The 22,279-nt window shown below is 34.1% G+C and overlaps 2 protein-coding genes and 1 long non-coding RNA gene across 8 annotated transcripts in view; 1 reads left to right on the forward strand and 2 right to left on the reverse strand.

Moving 5' to 3' along the window:
• The window catches only part of LOC145726611 (uncharacterized), a 44,777-nt gene extending 35,790 nt beyond the window's left edge, over positions 1-8,987 (reverse strand). For both annotated transcript variants that reach the window (XM_081975775.1, XM_081975773.1), the window contains exon 1: positions 8,565-8,987. The gene's annotated coding sequence lies outside the window, so the exon portion shown is untranslated. The remainder of the gene's footprint in view (positions 1-8,564) is intronic.
• LOC145727342 (uncharacterized) lies at positions 3,145-3,668 on the reverse strand. Its single transcript, XR_014177862.1, has 2 exons — positions 3,486-3,668; positions 3,145-3,404 (listed from the first exon to the last, which is right to left on the reverse strand). It is a non-coding gene; the product is annotated as an uncharacterized LOC145727342 (long non-coding RNA).
• A 4,988-nt stretch (positions 8,988-13,975) lies between the features above and the next one.
• On the forward strand, positions 13,976-22,049 carry LOC145726863 (uncharacterized). Of its 5 annotated transcripts, XM_081976145.1 has the most exons (9): positions 13,976-14,195; positions 14,669-14,727; positions 17,443-17,581; positions 18,439-18,618; positions 18,671-18,924; positions 18,979-19,247; positions 20,295-20,586; positions 20,642-21,035; positions 21,253-22,049. In XM_081976145.1, the coding sequence occupies exons 2-9, from the start codon at positions 14,708-14,710 to the stop codon at positions 21,613-21,615; spliced, it is 1,911 nt and encodes a 636-aa protein (XP_081832271.1). In that variant the 5' UTR covers positions 13,976-14,195; positions 14,669-14,707; the 3' UTR covers positions 21,616-22,049. The 5 variants fall into 5 exon arrangements, with proteins under 5 accessions (XP_081832271.1, XP_081832268.1, XP_081832269.1 ...); XM_081976142.1 differs by lacking the exon at positions 14,669-14,727 and having other exon boundaries at positions 13,976-14,486; XM_081976143.1 differs by lacking the exons at positions 13,976-14,195; positions 14,669-14,727 and adding an exon at positions 14,916-14,962.
• The last annotated feature ends 230 nt before the right edge of the window (positions 22,050-22,279 follow it).

A 22,279-nucleotide genomic window follows, 5' to 3' on the forward strand; every position in this document is an offset into this window, starting at 1 on the left:
AGGGCATTATAGTGTACAAACTGTAGGAATTAGTGGGCATTACTTGGGAATTAAATTAGTATTATTAATATAATTGAAAAGGTCTAAAATATATCATACAATATTTTTTTTCTACAGTGCGTTTTTTTTAACGCGCAACATAGGATTTTACGTGTTAAATTTTTAAGCCCATGTTAGACCATTTTATTTTGCAACTGCAAGTCTATAACTTGACGGGTGTGTCTTTAGTACCCTGAAGCTTAAGTAAGTCTACCAATTTGGTCTAAAAAGTGATTAAAAACTGGAAAAAAATAATTTTTTTTCGAAAAGATTTTATCGTTCCATACTCCCTGTATGCATTGTTGTTCCTTGTTGTTTTTATACTGGCAGGGCAGGTAACAGGTAAAGTGACATATTTTGACTGCATCACAACCCGACATCTTTTGAACGTCAAAGGGGCATTTTATGATTGTTTGGAATACTGTTTGGCTTCAAACGGAGGTCACTTTGAACAATTCACTTATAGAAATACTTCTTTTGTTCTTAACTTTTTTGATATAAAGTTAATGATCACCCTGTTTTACTTTCTACTCCAAATTTTACCTGCTACCTGCCGTGCCAGTATCAAAAACAACAAAGAACAACAATGCATACAGGGAGTATGAAACGATAAAACCTTTTGGAAAAAAGATGATTTTTTGGAACTTTTTAACACTTTTTAGGCCGAATTGGTAAACTTACTTAAGCTTCGGGGTACGAAACAGCCACCCGTCAAGTTTTATAATTATTGTAGTTCCAAAATAACATGGTCTAACATGGGCTTAAAAATTTAACACGTAAAATCCTATGTTGCGCGTTAAAAAAAACGCACTGTATACATCTACCATTGAAATATAAACATAAATAAAGTTATTTTACTTTCAACATTTTTGACTGTCTCTAGCGGCAAAACCGTACAACTAATCAATCAAGTTTTATACCTCAATAAAAAGCTCATTTCATTAGCTATCCATTGACATATAAAAGCTTATACAAAGTATAGCAAATAAGCTAGTTGTTAACGATTGAACAAAAAAATGCACCAAAAAAGTCATGAAAAAATGACGTCCTCTAGTAGCCAATCCGTCCAACGTATTAACCCCATTTGGGGTATTTTTAGAAAGCTCATTTCATTGGCTGCCCATCGACATATAAAAGTATATACAAAGTGCTACAAATACACGTGTGTTATTTACGGTTTAGTGACTGGATGCACTACAAACATTTTTTGACGGGTTAAGAGTTAATTTGACTATAGAAAATTAGGAAAACACGGTCACGTGACTTACTAGATCTACCACGACATAATGGTTGGAAATTTTTTGAAAAACAGAGTTTGCAAATGACAATTTTCGTAAGGGTCAAATTTGCCTGAAACACCGCCACTATCCTAATGGGTTTTGCGCGTTACGTTGGCCAGTTAGTGCAAGCGAAAATCGACCTTAATGATTGTATTGCTACAGTTTTGCTACTACTCTAGATTTAGCAATCATTGTGCTAAGTTTGTGCCAAATATCTGGGCCGTATCAGCCCGATATAAAAAAATATTAGAGCGGTAACAGTCAAGGAAAACATTTAGTTAGCTTTTGAGTATTCTGGCGGCCATATTTTTTGAAAACCTATTTTATTTTCTATCTATTGACATATAAAAGTCCATACAAACTGTTGTGTGTGACAATATAAAGACAATTTTGACTAAATTTGACAACTACTATTTTTGTTTAAATAAATGGCGTAATACAAACTTTTTTAATTTTGAATAGAGAATCAGACAGAATTATAAGAATGTGTTCCGTTTGAAAAACTAGACTTTCTGTCCTTTTTAGAACTGATTTTTTGACCACACTGTATTATATATTTTGACGTTTTTCTACACCCATTTCTAGAACAAACCTTGTCTAACATGACAAAAACCAAGAAAAAAACCTTTCCTGATATCTCAGAAACGGATATAGATAGAGGTATATGACATTAATATGCGAAATATGTCTAAAATTTGACGTAGAATACAAAAATGAAAAAATATACAGGGTATCCCATTCCGGTTAATTCGTTGCACGCATGTTTTCTTATTTTTACTTTTTTTAGACTTCCAGTTGTGATAATTCAGGAAGTTAGTGGGTATTGTTAGGCTAGGTTAGGTTAGGTTAATTATTAGGAATTACTGGGCATTACAAGAAATTAGTGGGCATTACTGGCATATTAGGAATTAGTGTACAAAATTTTACTCAGCGGTTTACCCCTCGGGGTTTCCCAACTCAATTTAGACGCTAAATTTCTCCGCCCCTGTACATTTTTTTCTAATTTCAATAATTTGCGAGAAAATCACAAATTATTGCGTATTTAAGATTACATTATATTACATTTTTGCTTCATACTGTTTATGTGAGTAAATTGCAATTTTAGAAAGGAGCTTTCTAAATAAATAACTTTTTATGCAAAACTTTTTTCCCTGAAATGTAAAGATTTACAATCTAAATTGGTTATACAGGGGTATAGAACCATAAATTTTGGTAATTTAGATAAAGTTTCAGCTTTTGAAGTCGAGTAGGTACTTTACTTTTAAACTACTATAGCACAGTATACACGACACAAAACGTTAACTGTGACATTATTTAAAATAGTGAACTAAAATACCTTAGAAAATATATTATGTATTTTTGGGAAAAGCTATATTAAAAGGTAAGTAAAAATAACTGACATAACGACAAATTTTCAGGAGCCCAATATTTTTTTGGAAAAAAACATTCGTTACTACGTTTTCCCACATTGCAGTGCATGCAGTAATTTCATAGGGGTGCTGATGTGGCAAATTGTCATAGTGAGAAAAATGTAATATAGCTTCAGTATTTTTCAGTACTATTCTTCTCCCAGCTTTTAAAAAGGTATGTTTATTTGTTTTACTTTTACTCGTAAATTTTTGCATTTTGCACATAAAGAACTGAAATTCATTAAGAAGTGTTTGAAGAACGAAGAAATGCTGAAATATTAGTCAATTTTTTTGTTTATTATGAAAAATCACTATTGCAGAACCAAACTTAATCCCAAATAAACCGGTGACGTAAGTGTTTTTTGGTAGTTGTCGCATTGTAATCTACCAAGCGACCAAATAAGAAATAAAACATTTGGAGAATCCATATTTTTATAACGAAACACAAAAGTTTGATGAATACCTCGGTCGAGCTCACAGGTGTTCGAGAAATATTTCATCGTTTCTGTTTGACTTGAATATTTTACGGGCGGCATACCAAAGGCTAAAAGGAAATCTTGTCTGTATTTTTTTTTACATGGTGAACCAGAGTTCCTTTGCTTCTGCTTCTACTGTGGAGAGAACACCCACAAAAAGTCTTCACGTTTACTTTTTTTTCACTGGACCAAGCAGTCCACTATAATAATGATTAACAACAGATTGGACATGGATGTTTAAACCCCCGTTATGGTTGTATACCACTTAATTTACACATTACCTTAACGATACAGCGTTTAAAACAATTGTCGTCCAAAAAGTGGTTCTGTACCAAAAGCACGCTCCGTAAATGGTCTTCCATCTCGATAAAAGCGGAAATTAAAAATGCTAATAGACCATCAAATTTAATGCAAATCAAACTATCAAAGATCCATTAAGAATTCCGAATAAATTGTCTGCGACACATCAACGCCTCTACGTATAGGTTATACGCTGCATTGACAGTTACGATACGGGCGTTATCTACGGTGCCATTAAAGATTCTCACTTTCTAATAATTTACTAATTTTATTCGGCCGTTTGAGGCATGAAGAATGCGGAGAACCGGCGACAATAACAAATTTCCGACGTTTATTCGGTTTATTGGAAAATGGAAATTACCAGATCTGCTCGGAGAAACACTCTATAAGTTGGTGGTTCCGTTATATTACACATTAGCTCTATCGAGAAAAGACAGCAGCAAAATTACCACTTTAAAAAAAACTTGCTTGCATCTAAAAGAGAAAGCAAATTTCGAGGCAAATTTATATAATCGCATAGTCACCTAACGTAGTACTATCAAAGTTAGAGTCCGTACTAACTAAATACCTAAATTTCAGTAAACTTGATTGTTAATTCTTATGATCTGCGATCGTATTCATAGAATAGCCAAGGTTTGAATATACAATATATTTCTGTCAGTGAGGATGACAATCAGAAGAATTATTTTATTTACGTTCAAGATAAGTAATTGGTCTATTTTATACCGCACAGTTGCGGAAAGTCTAGGATTTCATACTCGTTCAACCCTCGTGGCAATTGCCTACCTATCCGTTATCTAAACTGTTAAGGAATGAACACCATCCCTGTAGGAGTAGAAAAATAATGTTTTTTCTAACTGTTGTCCTGGATTTTTGGTACGAAAGCATCTCATTGTTCGTCAGTTACAAGCCCTCGTAACACACTTTGCTCTACGAGGCCCAAAAGATGGTTTAAAAGCTCCTCGAAAACCTCCCAAATTCGTCACAAACCTCACAAAGTCGTAAAGAAAATCAGACGTGCAGTTATAGATATAGATACAGGGACAGGTAAAAAGTAGAAATCTTATTCTGTAAATCAATTACATCGTTCTTATGTCATTGAGAAGAATATATTTCAGCTTTATGGTCGTGGCTAAGTATAAGCTAACGTAATACTAAGGGCCGGTACTTTCACCTCCGAATAAATTTATTCTTAGGATAATTTGTATAAAAATGACGGAATTGACCAATAGCAGCGTCTGATTTCACTGTTTCCATAGATATTATCCCTCGTATTATCCTTAGAATAAAGTTATTCTGAACTGAAAGTACTGGACCTAAACAGATAAATATAAACCTCGATATAAACGTACCTAAATGAATTAGATAACTTTAGTGAAACATATCTAATGATGCTTTTTCTGACAGAGTCAAATTAATCCTAACTGTGCCTATACATAAACGTTAAACAAAATTTACTGAAACTTTCTGTTTATGTCCATTGTAAAAGAAGCATAACTCTGCTAACTAACTCACTGAAAGCTATACCAAGCATCAAAATTTCGTGACAAACACATATTTGGCATCATTAATTTTGCAAAAAGCTAAAAAGGAAAGCATTATACTTTATCAAATTATGTTCATCTAGAAAGTCTAGAAATCGCATAACAAAAAGTAAGTGTTCAAACCTTTGGATGAGCATTATTTGCATGATAAATTCCAGAAACTTTTTATCAAAGTTGAGTTTTTAGATTTTACATACAAAACAAAGAACCCATTCCATCAAAATATAATTTGAGGTGGTGTCCAATCTAAACAACGAATTCCGAGTAGTTTACGACAATGACTCAACTGAAATTTCTACACCCAACACTAGAATTTTTTTTAATAAGCGGACGTCAAGCTGCATTTACGAGTTCCGATCACAATGGTCAGATGTAAAATACAGCCACTAAAGTTGCAAAACTAGATCTATGTGAATTTGTAATTGAACGCGTGGGCAAAGCAATCGATTTTCTTGGAGGTCTATCTGACCTGTGCCTGCATTTACAGCCACAAGCCACAGTAACCAAAAAGAAAGCCACTTTACTACGTTACGGTAAGGTTGTAAATTTAATGTCAGCAATATTTGAATACAAAACAGAAAGATGCTCGCCCTTGGCTCAAGGGAAATTTCTACCTGCATTCATTATACCAAGTATGTCATAAAAATCTTCATAATTTGATAATAACCTGACCAAACTGTGCAGCCGGGCCCAGCAACGGCGACTGGTTTTTGCCAGCTGATTTTTCCCTTTTTTTCCTTATAAGTTGCTAAACGGCCGACATCCAGTTTTGGTGTAATTGTGAGAAAATAATTTATTGGGTGGCTAATCGAGGTGCAAAACTCTTGAATAATTACTATCTACAGGCTACAGGGATATTCGCCGCAACGTGCTGACCTGGTACGTGAATAAGGTTCTTTTTTTCTTTTTTGAGTTGAAATGTGAAATATAAGACAGCTTCATAAGGGTTCCAATGCACAGCAAAGTGTATATTTATACGAGGGGATATTAGGGATGTTTTTTAACTACTTTTTGAGATACAGTATCTCGGTAACATGAAGTATTTTTTATTCTTTTTCTAATGGTGATTTAGCGAAATTGATTGGAGTTCAAATAAAAAAGTTACAATCTTTCAAAAACTGAAAATATGACATTTTTGGTCAAAAATGCAATTGTGGCAAATTTTTATTTTGCTTCATAAGGGTTCCAATGCACAGCAAAGAGTATATTTATACCAAAGAACCTTAAATTAGATGAAATAACCACCTTAAACTTTAAAAAAACTGGCAAAGTGGCATTTTTTGTCAAATTTTTCATTTTTTTTTGTGCTCCAAAAGAGTTCCAATACACAGCAAAGGGCATATTTATAACCTAACCTAACCTAACCTAACCAAACGACTTTAAATTAGGTGAAATAAGTACAAAAAAAGCACATTAAAAAAATTTATTTTTCAAAAAAATTGAAAGAATGGGGGGGTATTAGGGATCTTTTTTTACTACTTTTTGAGTATAAGAGTTTAAATAAAAAAGTTGCAATCATTCAAAAACTGAAAAAATTACATTTATGGTCAAGAGTGTAATTTTGTCAAATGCACAGCAAAGAGTATATTTATACCTCGATTTATACCAAAGGACCTTAAATTAGGTGAAATAACCACTTTACACTTTTCGTAAATTGGAAAAATTTTGTAGTATTTTTTATCATTTTCCTAATGACGATTTAGCGAAATTGATTGGAGTTAGAAGTTAATTGAAATAAATATAAATAATGAAAATACAATATCTAAAAGCTTATTAATTTTGAATTCTCTGAAAAATTAGACAGTGAACAACTTTCATATATGATTTAAAATCACCAAATAAGGTGATCAAGATTCAATTTTTGGAAATAATCGAAGTTTATCAATAAATGTTACAACCTTTTGTTGGATTTTCTGACCCCTTATACAAATCACAAGACACACCTATACAGATACTATTACACTTTCTGAAAATGTGAAATAACTGCATTAGACAAGAAATTACTAAAAACAATAATTGTAGTATAACTAGATGGGCAATCATTTTCCCAATTACCTGTAATAATATTTAAAATGCAATTATATTTTACCTACCGGTAATTATTTATAATCATCTATAAATAAACAAAATTGATGAGAAAAACCACAAAAATTGTTACAGTTGACAGGTTTGTATCAATTAACGCCAATGTTTGCACACTTACCGGTGGTGATCTATTAATACAACTTGACACAGATAATCATTATAAATTGATTGGTAAACTGGTTTTAGCACTAATTTTCTCGCTAATTTCATTGAAAATCGAGAATGAATGACACTAAAATCAAAACTTTAAAAGGTTGCCATTAATTAATTAGTGAATAGAAACATTTTGATTTCATTAAATATTTAACCCTTATTGTGTTTAAACCTTGTAATTTTGAAAATTTTTGTATAAGTAATATCAACAATCTATTTTACTTTTAGTAGTAATTGTTTATTAATGAGATTCAAAAATAGCTCTTCTTCAAACTATCAAAAAAATATTGCTGTTTTAATTCAGTTTTAAAACGTTTACAGTTTTTTCATGTAAAACGTTCATTTTGTTTATGATAAAATGCAGCTTTTCTGTAGGGATTGCAAAATAAACATAAATAAATAGTTTATATTGTGTTATGTTCATTGTGAAAGGAGCATTATTTTTGAGGTTGATACAAAATTGATAAATTTTTAATATGTTTTAAACCATTTTCCCCTATAAGTAGGTATTTGCTGTAGGACTTCACTACCCTCTGCATCTAGACAGACCACACATTAAAGCCACTTAAAATGTCAATGTCACGTGAGCATTCAACCAATAAAAGCCAACAATTTCCGATTTTCAGTTGGAAACCAGTTTGAAATTGCCTTTAGGAACAGACCTATCATCCTACATGGAACAGTATTACCTAATTAGGTAGGTACATGGCTTTTAATTTCAGGGAACTACCACACATTTCTTCTTCCTGTAGTAATGATTGAGATTTGAAGGGGAAAGTTGGATTATGCATTTGAAAAAAATGTCCTACTGACCCCCTCCCCTCGTTTTTTTCTTGAATTTGCAAACGCAGTTAAACTTAGGTTAGGTTAAACATTTTTCTTTGTAGGTGAATAGAGAATTTTATGCGAGTTGTAGTGATGTTCACAATGATGTATCACTCAATATGTGTGGCCATTGGACATTACAAAATGAGGTTAACTGGAGGAGAGGCATAATAACTTTTATACCTTCAAATATGAATGGAACTTGTCAAATTGTTAAATTAATTGAACACAACCTGCATATATTTCATTGGTCCTGTTAATTGAAAAGTTACTACTAGTTCAAATAAAATATGAAAAACAACCCTAATTGAACCGATTGGGCAACTTTAAATTGCATTAAAAGCGAAGATGGAGCCACAATAGAATTGTGTTGGTTATATGTCAAAAAGTGTTGTGTGATAGTAGATATATTGTTTTTTCGTTCTGGAAATGGGATTCAATAAGAAAACTCACCTTACAATCAGGATAGTCCAAAAAACATCCCCTTCACTAAGTGAAAAACAAACAAATGTCAAAAAATATTCCCCTTCCCGAAAAAAAGAAAACAACAATAGTCACTACCAAATGCGTGTCTACATGACGACCAGTATGGAAAACGCCGGGAACGGTGTCAAAAAATCGACGAAATGAGCTCACCAACAACTTTCTGCACGATTTTAAGGTACGACCAACCAAGCACACCCACCACCGGCTCGACAAAAGGAAAAACTAAAATTTTCTATCGATTTTCGCGATCGATTTTCGTAAATTTCGATGTGGAAACATCCGCGACAGCTTCGCCCATACGGCGACAATCGCACACTCTGACGTAATTCGCTTTTTTTCCGAACGTAGCGCTGCGTTCGCCCGTAACGCGGTGTTCAACATGGCGGCACAACCGTGTGCGCGATTGGTTCGCGTATGTGAGCGAGGCGTGCTCCGTCCCCTTAACCCCCTTGCGTATTGGGCGGGGGAAGGCAACGTCGCATTTGGCTCCCGTTTTCGGAAATGAATTATTAAATGTTTCTTGATATCTCTCCCCTATTGTACGGCATAATAAGGGCGAGAGGAGGCCGATCCTTGGTTAATTTTATGGCTATATTTAGAAATACGTCTTTTAAATTATTCAAAACATAAAATCAAGGTGCCAAGCCTTGGGGTCTGTGCGCTGTCAGAAGTTGCCTTTTGTTTTGTCCTTACGAGGCAATTTTTTTTCTGCAAGAGCAAAAATTTTATTTATTTGTCGGGAGCTTTTTAGCTTGAGGGGTGGAAAACGTCGCCTTTCACGCTGTTTACTTTCCTGTACGACTTTTATAATTATTCTGGAAAGGTGCTGGAAAAAGAACGACTGAAATGTTTCCGCTTCTGGCTGTTTTTACAATTTATTTCCAGCTTATTAACGCCAGTTATAATTTATTAAATAACAAACCGGAAATACAACAAGAGTGCGCGCTCTGAATAAGCGTCTTGTTTACAAGTATTATCATATTTATGCTACACGTATTTCTTAAAACAGTAGAAAGGCAAAAATCGAAAGCAAGATCCAACAGAACTAATGATTTAATATGAAAATTTAACGATGTAAGTAGGTATACGTTGAAAATCGGTTGTAGGTTCGATAAATTAAAATGTAAAAGTCCGATAATGTAAAATGCACTTTACACATGCGCGCGTGATTGTTTACTAAAGTTTTTATCGTGTCTATCGTTTATCTCATTTTAACTCATACTAACAAAACGAGATTTCCTATGTTACTTGGTGTACAAGAAAGCCAAGAAGGTGCATGCCAAAAATTCCAATATGGCCGAAATAGTGGTTGACAGTTTGCATTTGTTTGTATTGTGGAAATTGAGTTTTTCCATGATTAAATTAATTTTTAAGGTTTAAAGTCAAGACTTGGGATTACTTGCCAAAGTAATTTTTGTTTGCTATTATATATTGTTGTTTATATGTTTATTGTTCTAGTAAAACTGTAGTTTGTGTTCATTTTATTGTGTTATCACTATTGTTATTGTTCCTTCATTGTTCTATAATTTGTTGTTTGTTTTTTAACTTAAATTCTATTGCCTCTACAATATGCCGTCCACTTGTTGTTTGCCAAATTGTAAAAGCAATTTGGTGAAAGGCCCAAAAGTGTCAGTCTTTTACTTTCCAAAAGACCCTGCTCGAACCCAACTGTGGTTGAAAGCTTTGAACTGGAATGATTTTACTCCAACACAATACTCAGTGGTAAGTACAATATGCTTTCTCAATCAGTAAACTTCTTGCCTCTTACATACATAGGTACGTGAGTTACATTTTGAGGCCGCCTGCATTTTGAGGGCAACAAAGGTTTACTCTGAAGAAACAGGACAGCTTTTAGAAGTTCCATTGGCACATTTACATTTTAAAAGAAAGGTCTTGGTAATAATATAAAACCCATTTACCAGTTTTGCTTACCTAGCTTCAAGGATTTCCAAATTTTCTTTGATTGAGCAGTTTTCACATTAGTTTGTTGTACTTTCCAGGACAAAGGGTTCTAACCAAACTTGCTTTGGCTGGACTTTATTGGGTATAAAAAGCCATATCTATACATATCTGGATCAGGAATGAAGCGTTCTTTGATTTTTCACTCACAACTTCTGATCAACTACACGAAAAAATAAAAAGAAAACCGCTAACGCCGCCATTAAAAGTGACATTCTAAGCTTTCTTGAGGGCGGTGGGGTGTTCAATAATTGTTATGGTCAGGTCGCCTATGGATGGCAATTGTCACAAAAAGCGTATGTCTTAGATAACGTTGCAAACAGTTATTATATGACAGCTGTCAATCCGCCGGTTTGATTTCAAATTTTGAGTAATCCCTGACACAACTCGCTTCAGAATAATCAAAGAACAATATTAATTTTGTCGACGGTATTGGATTTTGGCAACAGCGCACTGAAAATATGGCCTACTTGATATTTTTTTCGTTTTCTGTCTTTGTCCCGCGCATGCAATTATCTACGTTTCTCTGTCCGTTACACGGTTTTCCTATGGTCTGTTTTGGATTTACCACACCTGTATGTTTCAATAATTGTTACAATTATAGCTGACTCATTATCAACAGCGTTTGATTCATTAGTATGGTCTACCATTGTTCATCCATGTAAACTGATTTAACCTCTCAGCCTACTGGATGATGATCTACACTAAAAAGAAATCTAAATTAACACATCAAATAACAGACAGTAGTATACATGTCGACAACAATACCAATATTATAAAACTACCCCATGAAACCCCTAAGTATATAGGACTTCTTCAGTTTCATATTTCATACATTGTGCGTCTCGTACAAGGGCTGATATGAAATCCTACACTGATATGCTATGCAAGGGTTAGTGTCCTCGCGTTTAAAAAAATATAATTGAGACTCTGACGTTATGGTCCAAATTTGTCTGTTGGGTTCTTCTGGACTGTCAAATTTCTAGAACCACAAAGAAACTTTTTCTTTTTTTGTTGTAAAACGTGACACGGGTTTAACACCGAATTTACCCCATTGAAGTGGGCATATAGCGTTGGAAAAAAACACCTGAATGAAACTGAATTATTTGTCGACGTATGACTGACATGGGCTGGAACATGTTTGGGTCAATGAGTTTAGATTGTGAAACTCGCTCTGAATTAAGAACATTTAAAGTTAAACTAATCTGTTATGTTTTGTGGTCCACTGACATTACAAGTTCAACACATAATTTTAGAATATTTTAATCTATTACAGCAATCAGTTAACAGCAATAGTGCTTTTGACCAGTGGACTAAAATTCAATTTAGTTGATTCTAACTATCGGGACTCAAGAATCGGCGGGTGTTTTCAAAAATAGAGGTATCACGACGAAGGCCGTCAAAGTTGAAGGGTATTGTTACGCTGTCGGGCTAGTGGAGGGATGTTTGTACACAAAAACGTCATTATCAGGGCAATTGTAAATAAATTCCCTTTTGTCCAACGAGACCTATTCGGAAACTCTCTATACTATTTGCTTTTCCCAAGACTTTTTACTATTATTTTGCAAAAATGTTATGCACTTACATGTACAAATTTTAAGACTATTCTGCCACCTACCGACGGAACGCTACATTCATAATAAAGCTCCCGGATTTAAATTGGAGAGCTTCGAAATTATAGCAGCAGATGGTGCCATAGGACATGTTATCACTAATTTGTTATTATTCTCCTAATAATATTTTTGAGGAGGGCGTTTGCTATGTTATTTAACACTACAGTAGGAGATGAGTAGATTAGTACCTAAATAAGTTACCAAATACGTTGTGAAAAACTTAAACGATTTACAGTATGCTTCTATTCAACTTTTTTTTCTTCAAGTTTTCTTTTTTTTTCACTCTTCTTTTATCAGTTACCTAGTCATTTTTTGAATCTAATTAGCAAATTCTGTTAGTGTTAAATGTTAAGCCCAAGTAGAAGCTCAATTTTAAATTGTGTGCTGACATCTAACGATAGAGCCTGGTACTATTTGTGATAAACTGACGATGATTTTTAATAAAACATGCAAAATTAATGAACTACAATATTACACTGAAAGATGGCGCTACTGTTTCTGTAGTTTTTTATTACAAGATTGTTTTCTTAATTTTTAACAACACTTTCGTGATAATACAGTACCTACACATTATAACAAATTTTGATTTTCAAACAATTTTCTACTTTCTAAATACTTTTGTTCATTTTTTTCATAAATAACTGTATTATCAAGCTAACGGATATCCGCTGATTGTGTAACTTGACAATTTCCTACTCATTACCCAGTCCTCTATAATTTGATATCGACGATCATGCAATTGTGTTACCAAGTGCAAGGTCGTCCCCCCAACCCTACTTTAATCAAGGTTAAGGACGTTGCAGGCTAGCCCCAAACCGTAATCGAAGCCATTAGCATAATCCCATCAAGCCTTCCAGTCACGTAAAGGAATTAATGCGGAAAACGGCGATTTTCCTTTTTGTTTTGAATGTCTTTAGGCTGGAACATTTCTTTTTATTGAAGAATAAATAAACCCAAATCATTAACATATAATACTAATGAAACATGCAAAAATAATTCAGACGACCATCATTGAAAATTTGCATTTAAAATGCATTTTGTTTTTTCTTTGATTAATATTTTTGAGTTGTATGATGGTTATGTATGTCTGAATGTAGTAGTTTCTATGTGCATTTGTATAGTTAATCTTTAGTCTTCATGACAAACAGGTTTATAATTGAAAATCTCAGACTACCTGAAACCTGACCCTCTTCCAAGCAATAAAATGATCCTTCAAAAAGGATGGTACCTTAAGTTATTGAAAAATATTTATTTCCTTTAGAAATAGTGAATGAAGGAGGTAATAAAAAAACCGGTTTTAAATGCAAATAAATTTACAAATTTATGTTTGCTTAAATTTTTTTATTGTGGGTTGACAGGTTTTCTGTGAATTTACATTTGTAGGAAGAAGTGTTGTCACAAGACAAATCACGAAAAAAGTAAAACCCGTTTTGACATTAGTTAGGACCATTAAAAATTTACGTTACTCTGCAAGTAGGCACAAATTCAGCTGTATTCTAAAAAGCGCAAAAAAATACTGACATTTGGTTCTGTATTTGCAAAACAAATTTTGAAAAAATAAAATATATTCAAAATAGATCCGTAACAAGCTGGCAATATTTCCAGCCTAATTGCCTTGAAGATGCGTTTTTCCGTTATTAATCCATTTTTAATAGTGCAATGGGATGGCCATTTCAATACAAACCGACCATATCCGGAAATTCGACCTCTAACCAAAATAATTGTGTACCATATGGAATCCGTATCATATAAAAAAAAGACTGATAAATACGTGGTATAGGTACTTTAATAGTTCAGTGTTGTAGTTCTCTAGATTCGCTTTACAGTTTACGGTTAAACTTCTTTTCTTATCGGTTAATATAGTTTTTGTTTGTTTAAATATCGCCTATAAAGTCTAAATTAAACAACTCGGTTTTATTGCCGGTAATTTTTTTATGTGCGTAACTCAATGTTTTTGTGCCTCAGTGCCACCGTAAAGTACCCAGTGATAAAAGTTCCTGAAAGTGTTCGTGCCTTTTTATGGCTGGTATTTCTAGTTAAAAGGACATCTTTGTTATTTTACTGCCTCTTTAAAGACCTTATTTACTACAGCATTGTTAACCTTTCAACAAAAAAGAAAATTCTAGAAGCGCCACCAATTTCCTTTAAAAGTGATTGGGTTCATTATCTCGTGATAACCCAAAGCTTAAGCTTGTTCACTAGTTTATCAGTTTATCATCAAAGTACATTTTGATGACAATACCGTGTAATAAATTTCTACGAATAGTCAAATAATGTATACGTATTTAAATACCGTGGAGTTTCTTAATTTTGATATGTAAGTTGTCCCTTAACATGTTTAAATTAGTTTGGTTAACAAAGCCTGAAAAGTGTAACGTCCCAGCCCCAAGAAGGCGTTTGAGGCCAGTCCTAAATAACAACGGTGCACTGCTTACTAAAAAAGGCTACGCCAATAACTTAATTGATTATGATTACACTCTCGTTTTGCAATTAAATTAGAATTAACGACAGTGCAACTTTGTGGTCTTCAATAAGAAAATGTCAACGGTAACTCCCAGGTAAATTTAACTTTAACACTAATACCCTGACTAAACTGATATATGGAGCGCATGTCTCCCAAACATCCCTTAGAAATGAGGAAACGATCCCCTACAAAAAAAACTGCACTATAAAAGTAAACATCTTTAAGTGCATCGACAGGGTGGAATTCATATCGACATGGTCTTCTAAATCAATACTGCGGTGGTTTTAGTGCCGCGTAATGTCCAGATCGGCTTCCAGCACCCCTCGAAGGTAAATTAACCCAATGAGTTTAGGAAAATTGAGGTTAGATCAGTTGTTTTGGTAGCTATTGTTTCCGGAAGCAGGAAAAGGGTTAAATGCCGGTGTTTGGCCCTTGAATACAAATTAATTGATTGCAGTTTACTATATTGTAGGATATCACTTGATTTTTAGTTAGTTTAGTTTTTTTTGTGGAAAAAATTGGGTATCTATTTTAGAAAAAAATATTCCAGAGAACTAGAAAATTAGAGGATTGAACTTTTCAAAATGCGAACCTCTAGAGGACTGTCCAAATCTTGAAAAACCTTATTTATATAAAGCAAGATTTATTTGTTTCAGTACGAAGTATGATAATAATGTTACTAAAGGTTCATATTGTTTATCATTAATTTGAAATTTAGTTACCAATTTTATTACTTTAATAAATATCTACTTTCCTTCATGTAAATCAAAGCTTTATAAGCATGTAATAACCTAAATTCAACAATAATATTATAAATCTCCTGTTTATTTTGCTCCTGACCTTTATGATTCAACTAATGGTGACTGAATATATTTTTTCTGTTCTAGAAATAGTTTTTATTTATCTTTATATGATTAATATGGTCACAATCTGTACTTTATTATTATCAAACTTATACCCGTTAAATTTGTATAAACATTTCTCATTAATTTGTCAAATTTCCTGTTTGTGTGATAAATTGCTATATTTACAAAAACCACTGACTTCCTGTACTGTACATTTTTGCAGCACTAGACTTATAAGTTACAGAGTGACCATCATGTATTATTGTAACTTAATAATTCCATTTTATGACTAATTGAACAAAATACGAGCCAATAGCAAAATATGCAATTTCACTGATAAAATTGCAAAAAAAACCACCAGCAAGTTGAAAACAGTGTATCAAACCGTACCCAATCGGCCCTGGTTCACGGTAGTTAATCAGGTGTTTTTCCTTGCAACGATTTTGAATCAGAACAGGCAGAAATGTGTCACGCAAAATCAACAAACCGTGAAAATGAACTTTATTTACTCCTAAATGGGGGATCTAAAATTAACTGGTAAACACGGCCAGATTTATGATAAAAAAATGACTGTACTGTTTTTGAGAACAATTATTGTTTAAATTAACAATTAGGTTGTTAAAAATTACAGTTTTTTTTCTACTTTGACGCCTTTTCCTCTCTCCTTTTACTTCTACATTTAATCTGAAATAGTCATACAATTTTCATGAATAGAAATACCATTTAACTTTAAACTGATATGAATCAATAAACTTTACAGTTATTCTAAATAAACTAAGCACTTATTATTTTAGTAATGCAATAAAACATTGTTTTGCGAGTACTTAATAAAATCTCGAAACTGTCGTTGAATTACATTATTCTAATCTAGAAATAACAGTTTCAATCGAGTTTATTTATATTACTAAAGTATTAGAAGTAAAACACTTAGGGTCTCAAATAAAACATAAGTACATGTTTTGACTAGTATAATAAAGGAATCATTGTCATCATCAACATCAAGGCCGATCGGGAGCAAACATCTCTTGAAATTAAGCACTGATAAAACCATCCACTCTTCCAATTAAAGAACGATCTTTTTCTAATGAATCACAATCCAATTACACGCTTTATGAAGTCTTAATTCGTTATAAATTAGAAACTGTACTTGAGGCAATTAAGTTTATCGTGGAGCGCTTCCTTGCCCGTAAATTTCCTACATTTCATCGTAAAAGTTTCACTTTTTTTGGTTTTTGCTTTCACTTCGAGGGTTGCCTGCAGGATTTTTGAGCTGCAAACCGCTTCACATTCTAATCAGCGCGTGTAGGAAAGCAGAAAAAGTTACAAACGACTGCCCAAAGTTGTATTTAAATAATTAAAACTTAATTAGATATGCATGTAAGGATTCACTATACATCGTGCCTATTAATTTACTCAGACATACTTTTTTGAAGAGTTTTAACATTGAAACTGTCGAGGAAAAATGTGCAGGTACCACCATCAGTATCAAACCAGACAGCCAAATCGAAATCATCAAACCAGAAATGGCGGTACTCGTTATTTGGTTACACATGGTCGCTAACACGGAACCAACGAATGGAAAGCCCAAACAAAATGCTCTGTACATTGTCAGTTGAATTTCGAATTCCAACAGTTATACTAGTGTTTATTGTTAGTGTTTAGTGATCATGAGAACAGAGTGTTGCGTTGTGACGTTAGTATTAATTAAACCATAGAGGATGAGACGGATGCATTAGAGAGAGCTGTTAAGACAAATACTGGTGCTAATCAAGTTTTGCACAACCTGTACAGTATTTTTCATTGGACTTGATTGCAGAAGTTTTGAAAATTCTTTCTAGAAACATAGCAACTCTCTCAAACCTATTGAATTTGTATTTTACCCAAATGTGTTTTTTTCAATTTCCATTGCCTTTTGATAAATGATATTGTAACTATTAGCTAATAAAAACTTTGTAAAATTTCAGGACAAAACCAACTTTTCCAGGATCTCTTACTGATTTGCACAGATTTAGGAAAACTGCCCATGGTCATGATGGCTCGAGCAGGATTGTCATGGTACGCAAAACCGACCAGAGAACATTCGCTTCTATCAAAAATGGAGAGGTTTGTTATTTTTAGAACACCTAATTACTGACTAAGAAAGCCATAATACTGGAAAAACAATTGCGTCAAAAGGTGTAAATAACTTTTAATCTTTTTAATTGGTACCAAAAAAGTCTGATCAATTTACAATAATTACTGGATATTTAAGAATGTCAGTAACAGTTTTGAAGAGTAAAAACCGTTTTACGTGTAAATAACGCGTAATAAAGGATCTACAGAATGCCATTGATAATAGAAAAATAATTTTGAACAGGCAATATTTAGCGATAGATTCCATCTAATCCTGGTTAATCCTTCTGGGTATGATACGTGTACACATTTATGACTATTCAGTTTGTAGTAAAGATAAGTTATCTTTCATACCATCCTAACAAGAAAATTTTTATAAATATTGGTCGAAACTATCCAATTGTTAGTTGTTTATCGCCAATTTTCCAGGCGTATACCAACCAACTAGTAAGTACAATAATTTTCACGGTGGTAAAATTGAAAGAAATTTTTGCAAGACCGGAGGTTAAATTTAACGCGTTAGTAACCGAGATTAGTTCCGTTAAGAGATTAAACCGTTTAATAATTTCAAACAATGTCAACTTGCAGTACGATTCCCTGGAAACGATTTTATTTCGTTTATCCTTTCTAGGAAAAGTCGTTACACATACACTTTAAATCCCAACAAACAAAAAAATAGTTAATGCATGATAATCGCAATTTCTCAATAATTTCATGGCAAAAACGCCAAAAAGTGATACGATATAATTGATAGTAAAGTGCAACATGAACATACTCATACTGATAACCCGTAATCAGAAAAATCATGTCTTCCTGATTATCAAGATAATAAAAAACTATAAATGCAGGAACCCACTTTGGAAACGGTCACAAGGGAGACAATCGAAACCTTCAGAGGGCAAAGAACTGAGTGTAAAGTCACCACACAGACAACAGACTACGAATCTACGTGTCCTCCGGATATCATCGAGGCTTTGGCAGATAAAGCCACAAAAGCAGCAAGCAATAAATCTTCAGGTGTCAATAAGGTAAAAGCTACAACCAAATTTCACCAGGTGCTAACCCTAGTCCAACCAACAGAAAAGGAGGAATCCAAAAATGGAATTCCAAAATGAGTGCCTTCAAGCCCACAACGAATACCGTAGAAGACATGGTGTTCCACCTTTGAAACTCAACAAGGATATGTGCAAAGTCAGTCAGCAATGGGCTGATTACCTCATTAGAAAAGGAACAATGATGCATAGCAATAATAGGGATTATGGTGAAAATCTCTTTATGATGCAATCATCCAACCCCAACTTCACTGTATCAGGAAGACAGGCTGTAGATAACTGGTGAGTCATCAATCACAATGTAGGAAAAGTAAGTACAACAAAAATGTTCACTAGGTATGAGGAAATCAAGTTGCACACCTTCGGAGTTGAGCCCAAGAACCTCAACTCTGGCCATTTCACTCAAGTGGTGTGGAAGGAGTCCAAAGAGTTGGGAGTGGCCTTTGCTAAAAATGGAGGCAAAGTCATAGTAGTGGCCAATTACTCTCCTCCAGGAAACTTTATTGGCCACTTTGCCGAAAATGTACCTCCACCAAGAGGGGGATCTCCTGTTCACCATGGCAGTACCGCATCTCCTCCAATTCGTGGTGCTGGAGAGCTAACTGGTAAGTTTTGATATTATCGTTTTTTTTTCCTATTACATCAGTGCTCCAAACTCATATATCATTCCATATGATCTTGATAACCGCAAAAGCATATAATGATTGAGATAACATTGGATATGAAACAAAATCTGTGACATATTGTTAACAATAAGTTATTCAAAAAATAGTTATTTACATTACTAGTGGGGTATGAGCATTTTTATAGTCACGAGTGGGAGTGTTGCCACGACGAGGTCGTAGACCGAGTTGTGGTGATCACACGAGTACGTTAATTTGCCATACCCCACGGGTGATGTACAACATTTTATCTACGACCATCAGAAGCAGCGTAAAGTAAGAAAAAAATTCATATTTTGTGCAATGTGAACTATTTAGGAACGTCTCGTATATGCTTGCTACGGGTAGTTATTTGTTACCCTTAAATTTTGTCATCTACGCTGTACTGTTTTGGTGTTGTTGCTATGGTGGCCATTTGTTTCCACATATCACTTAAGCGACAATTTAACAGTGTCAGTCACAAATTTTTAAAAGTGCATTTCGTTATGAACATATCTGAAGAACTTCCGTCAGATATTGAAGAAGCTGCCGCAAACGTGGTATCTGGCTTGTTGCCTGCCAAGACAAAGGAGAAATATGAAAAAATGTATCAACGTTTTGTCACCTGGTGCGAGACCAAGAACATAAAGAGTCCCTTTCAAGAAAAAGTGTTAAATTAAATTCGATCCAAGAACTTTCTAATTCAGGAATTCATTTCACTTTTAATATTTATAAAAAGTAAAATATAGTTATTATTTAAGATAGGTCTGTTCATGGTTTTATCAAAGTTATGTTTAAATTCAATTAACAATTACAGCATAAATTTTCATTTAAAGTTGTTTTATCGCACTAGTGCGATAAAATCGATTATTATCGCACTAGTGCGGTAAAATCGCTCATTACGTAACTCAAAATGAGCTATGTAATGAATGATTACCATGCTAGGAGTAGATAAAAATAATTAAGTAATCTTTATAAGTACTAATGTCATTAACTGACTTTTGAACACAGCCGACTTGAATCGGCTCTCCTTAAGCTCCAAAGGCTCGACAGGACATCTAACAGAAGGAAACTTTGATGAAGACTTCCTCAACGCCCATAACGAATACAGAAGACGTCATGGTGTACCACCGTTGATACTAGATAAAGAATTGTGCAAGTACGCTTTAGAGTGGGCCAGATACCTAGCATCGAAGAACATTTTGGAGCACCGACCTGGAAGCAACTACGGAGAAAACATTTACTGTTTGTACACGTCTGATCCCAACTTCAAAGTAAACGGAAACACTCCTGTAGACACTTGGTAAAGTCATTTTTAAAGACGTTGACGTATAAATTGTAATATTTGATGGGTTTAGGTACGAGGAAGTCAAAGAATACGCCTTCAGCAAAGAACCCAGCAATCTCAAGTCCGGCCATTTCACTCAAGTGATTTGGAAATCCAGTGAAACTCTAGGAGTCGGTGTGGCTAAGTCCAGCCAAGGTAGCTTCTACGTGGTGGCCAATTATTCGCCTGCTGGCAATTTTGTGGGACATTTTATGGAAAACTGTCCACCTTTAAAGCCACAGTTCTACAATAATAGTATTCCTGGCCCCAAAAAAGTGGCCGGACCACCTAAACCATTACCACATCATCCACAAGGTGGAAAACCTGATGAAATTGATCTTAAAGCGTTTGCTAGAGATGCTTTGAAGGTTCACAACGAATATAGAAGGAAACATGGAGTACCTGATTTGGTTCTTAATGATCAGGTAAGTCTTTTTATATTCGTTTACAAGGTTTATGATCAAGTCGTCTGTGAAGAAGTTTTTGAATTGCAATATCTCGAAAACGAAGTGAGATCAATTATCTTTTTAATAGTATTTCTTATGGTTGTTTAAATGAAATATTTTACAGTTCAAATAAGAGCGCTACACCCTGATCGTCCTTTAGTTCTTCAGGTTAGTAACCATATTTCGTCTGTTGTAGATATGCAGGTATGCTCAAGAATGGGCTGATACCTGCGCCAAAACATCCAGCTTACAACACCGGGCCAACAACCAGTACGGAGAAAACATCTTCTCCATGTATTCATCTGATTATAGTCACGTACCAACTGCACGTGACGCGGTCAAAGAATGGTACGACGAAATCAAACAGCACAATTTCAGTAGCTCTGGGGTGCCTCAAGGCAGTCTGCACTTCACCCAGGTGGTCTGGAGGGGCTCCAAAGAGTTGGGAGTAGGCATCGCCAAAAACAAAAGGGGTCAAACCTACGTCGTGTGCAACTACAGTCCTAAAGGCAACTTTATAGGACAATTTGCCGAAAATGTTCCTAGGGCCAGGTCTTGACCTGGTAGATTCAAAAAGAGCGTCCGGTTTTTACTACCAAACTGTACACTTTAGACTTTTTAAGTACATTCCAGTATTGTGTTTCACATGCCAAAGATCTTTCTGTGGTGTTCACATCATTGTTGAATAGTTTTTAAAGCAATTTCAAACTTTAACAACATATCCAAAACTTTTATCACTATAATAATGACTGTACCTAATTTAAAAAACAATAATTAGATGATTACAGCCGTCCTCACCATCACTTGTGCCTCGTCAATTTAAAAAGTGCTATCATCTTTAGAATTAAACTTTATAATAATCAATATTTAGTCACTACCTAAGACTGTCTAGAACCACTGTATATTAGTCATTTATATTGAATAAGACTATATTTCTACATTCATTCCATTTATAACAAATATTGTTGGTTATTAATGTATAGTTATACAAAATGAACTGTTTTTTATTCACTTATTAAAATATTGTCTTAGATTGCAAAGTTGTGAGTGAACTGCATGTGCCAACTATGCTGTTATGCTAGTGGTTGCGTTTTACAGCCAAGTACGTAAGTTTACAGGTTTTATTCACCTCGCTGAACTGCCGCGCTACGTTATTTTGTCAAAACGCCATAAGGAATAACATAATTCTGACAATGTAAGCAGCATCTAAAGTCGAAAACGAA

Source organism: Ips typographus, linkage group LG3, assembly GCF_016097725.1.
Source record: "Ips typographus isolate SLU linkage group LG3, UJ_Ityp_2.0, whole genome shotgun sequence".
NCBI classification, from domain to species: domain Eukaryota; kingdom Metazoa; phylum Arthropoda; class Insecta; order Coleoptera; family Curculionidae; genus Ips; species Ips typographus.

What these genes read in the sequence shown, in the direction of transcription:
- LOC145726863 (XM_081976142.1), top strand. Translation starts at nt 14,443, where the DNA reads ATGTATACGTATTTAAATACCGTGGAGTTTCTTAATTTTGATAT. An exon ending in GAGTTTCTTAATTTTGATAT is followed by an intron (nt 14,487 to 17,442) that starts GTAAGTTGTCCC and finishes GTAAAATTTCAG; the next exon opens with GACAAAACCAACTTTTCCAG. An exon ending in AACACTCCTGTAGACACTTG is followed by an intron (nt 20,587 to 20,641) that starts GTAAAGTCATTT and finishes TGATGGGTTTAG; the next exon opens with GTACGAGGAAGTCAAAGAAT.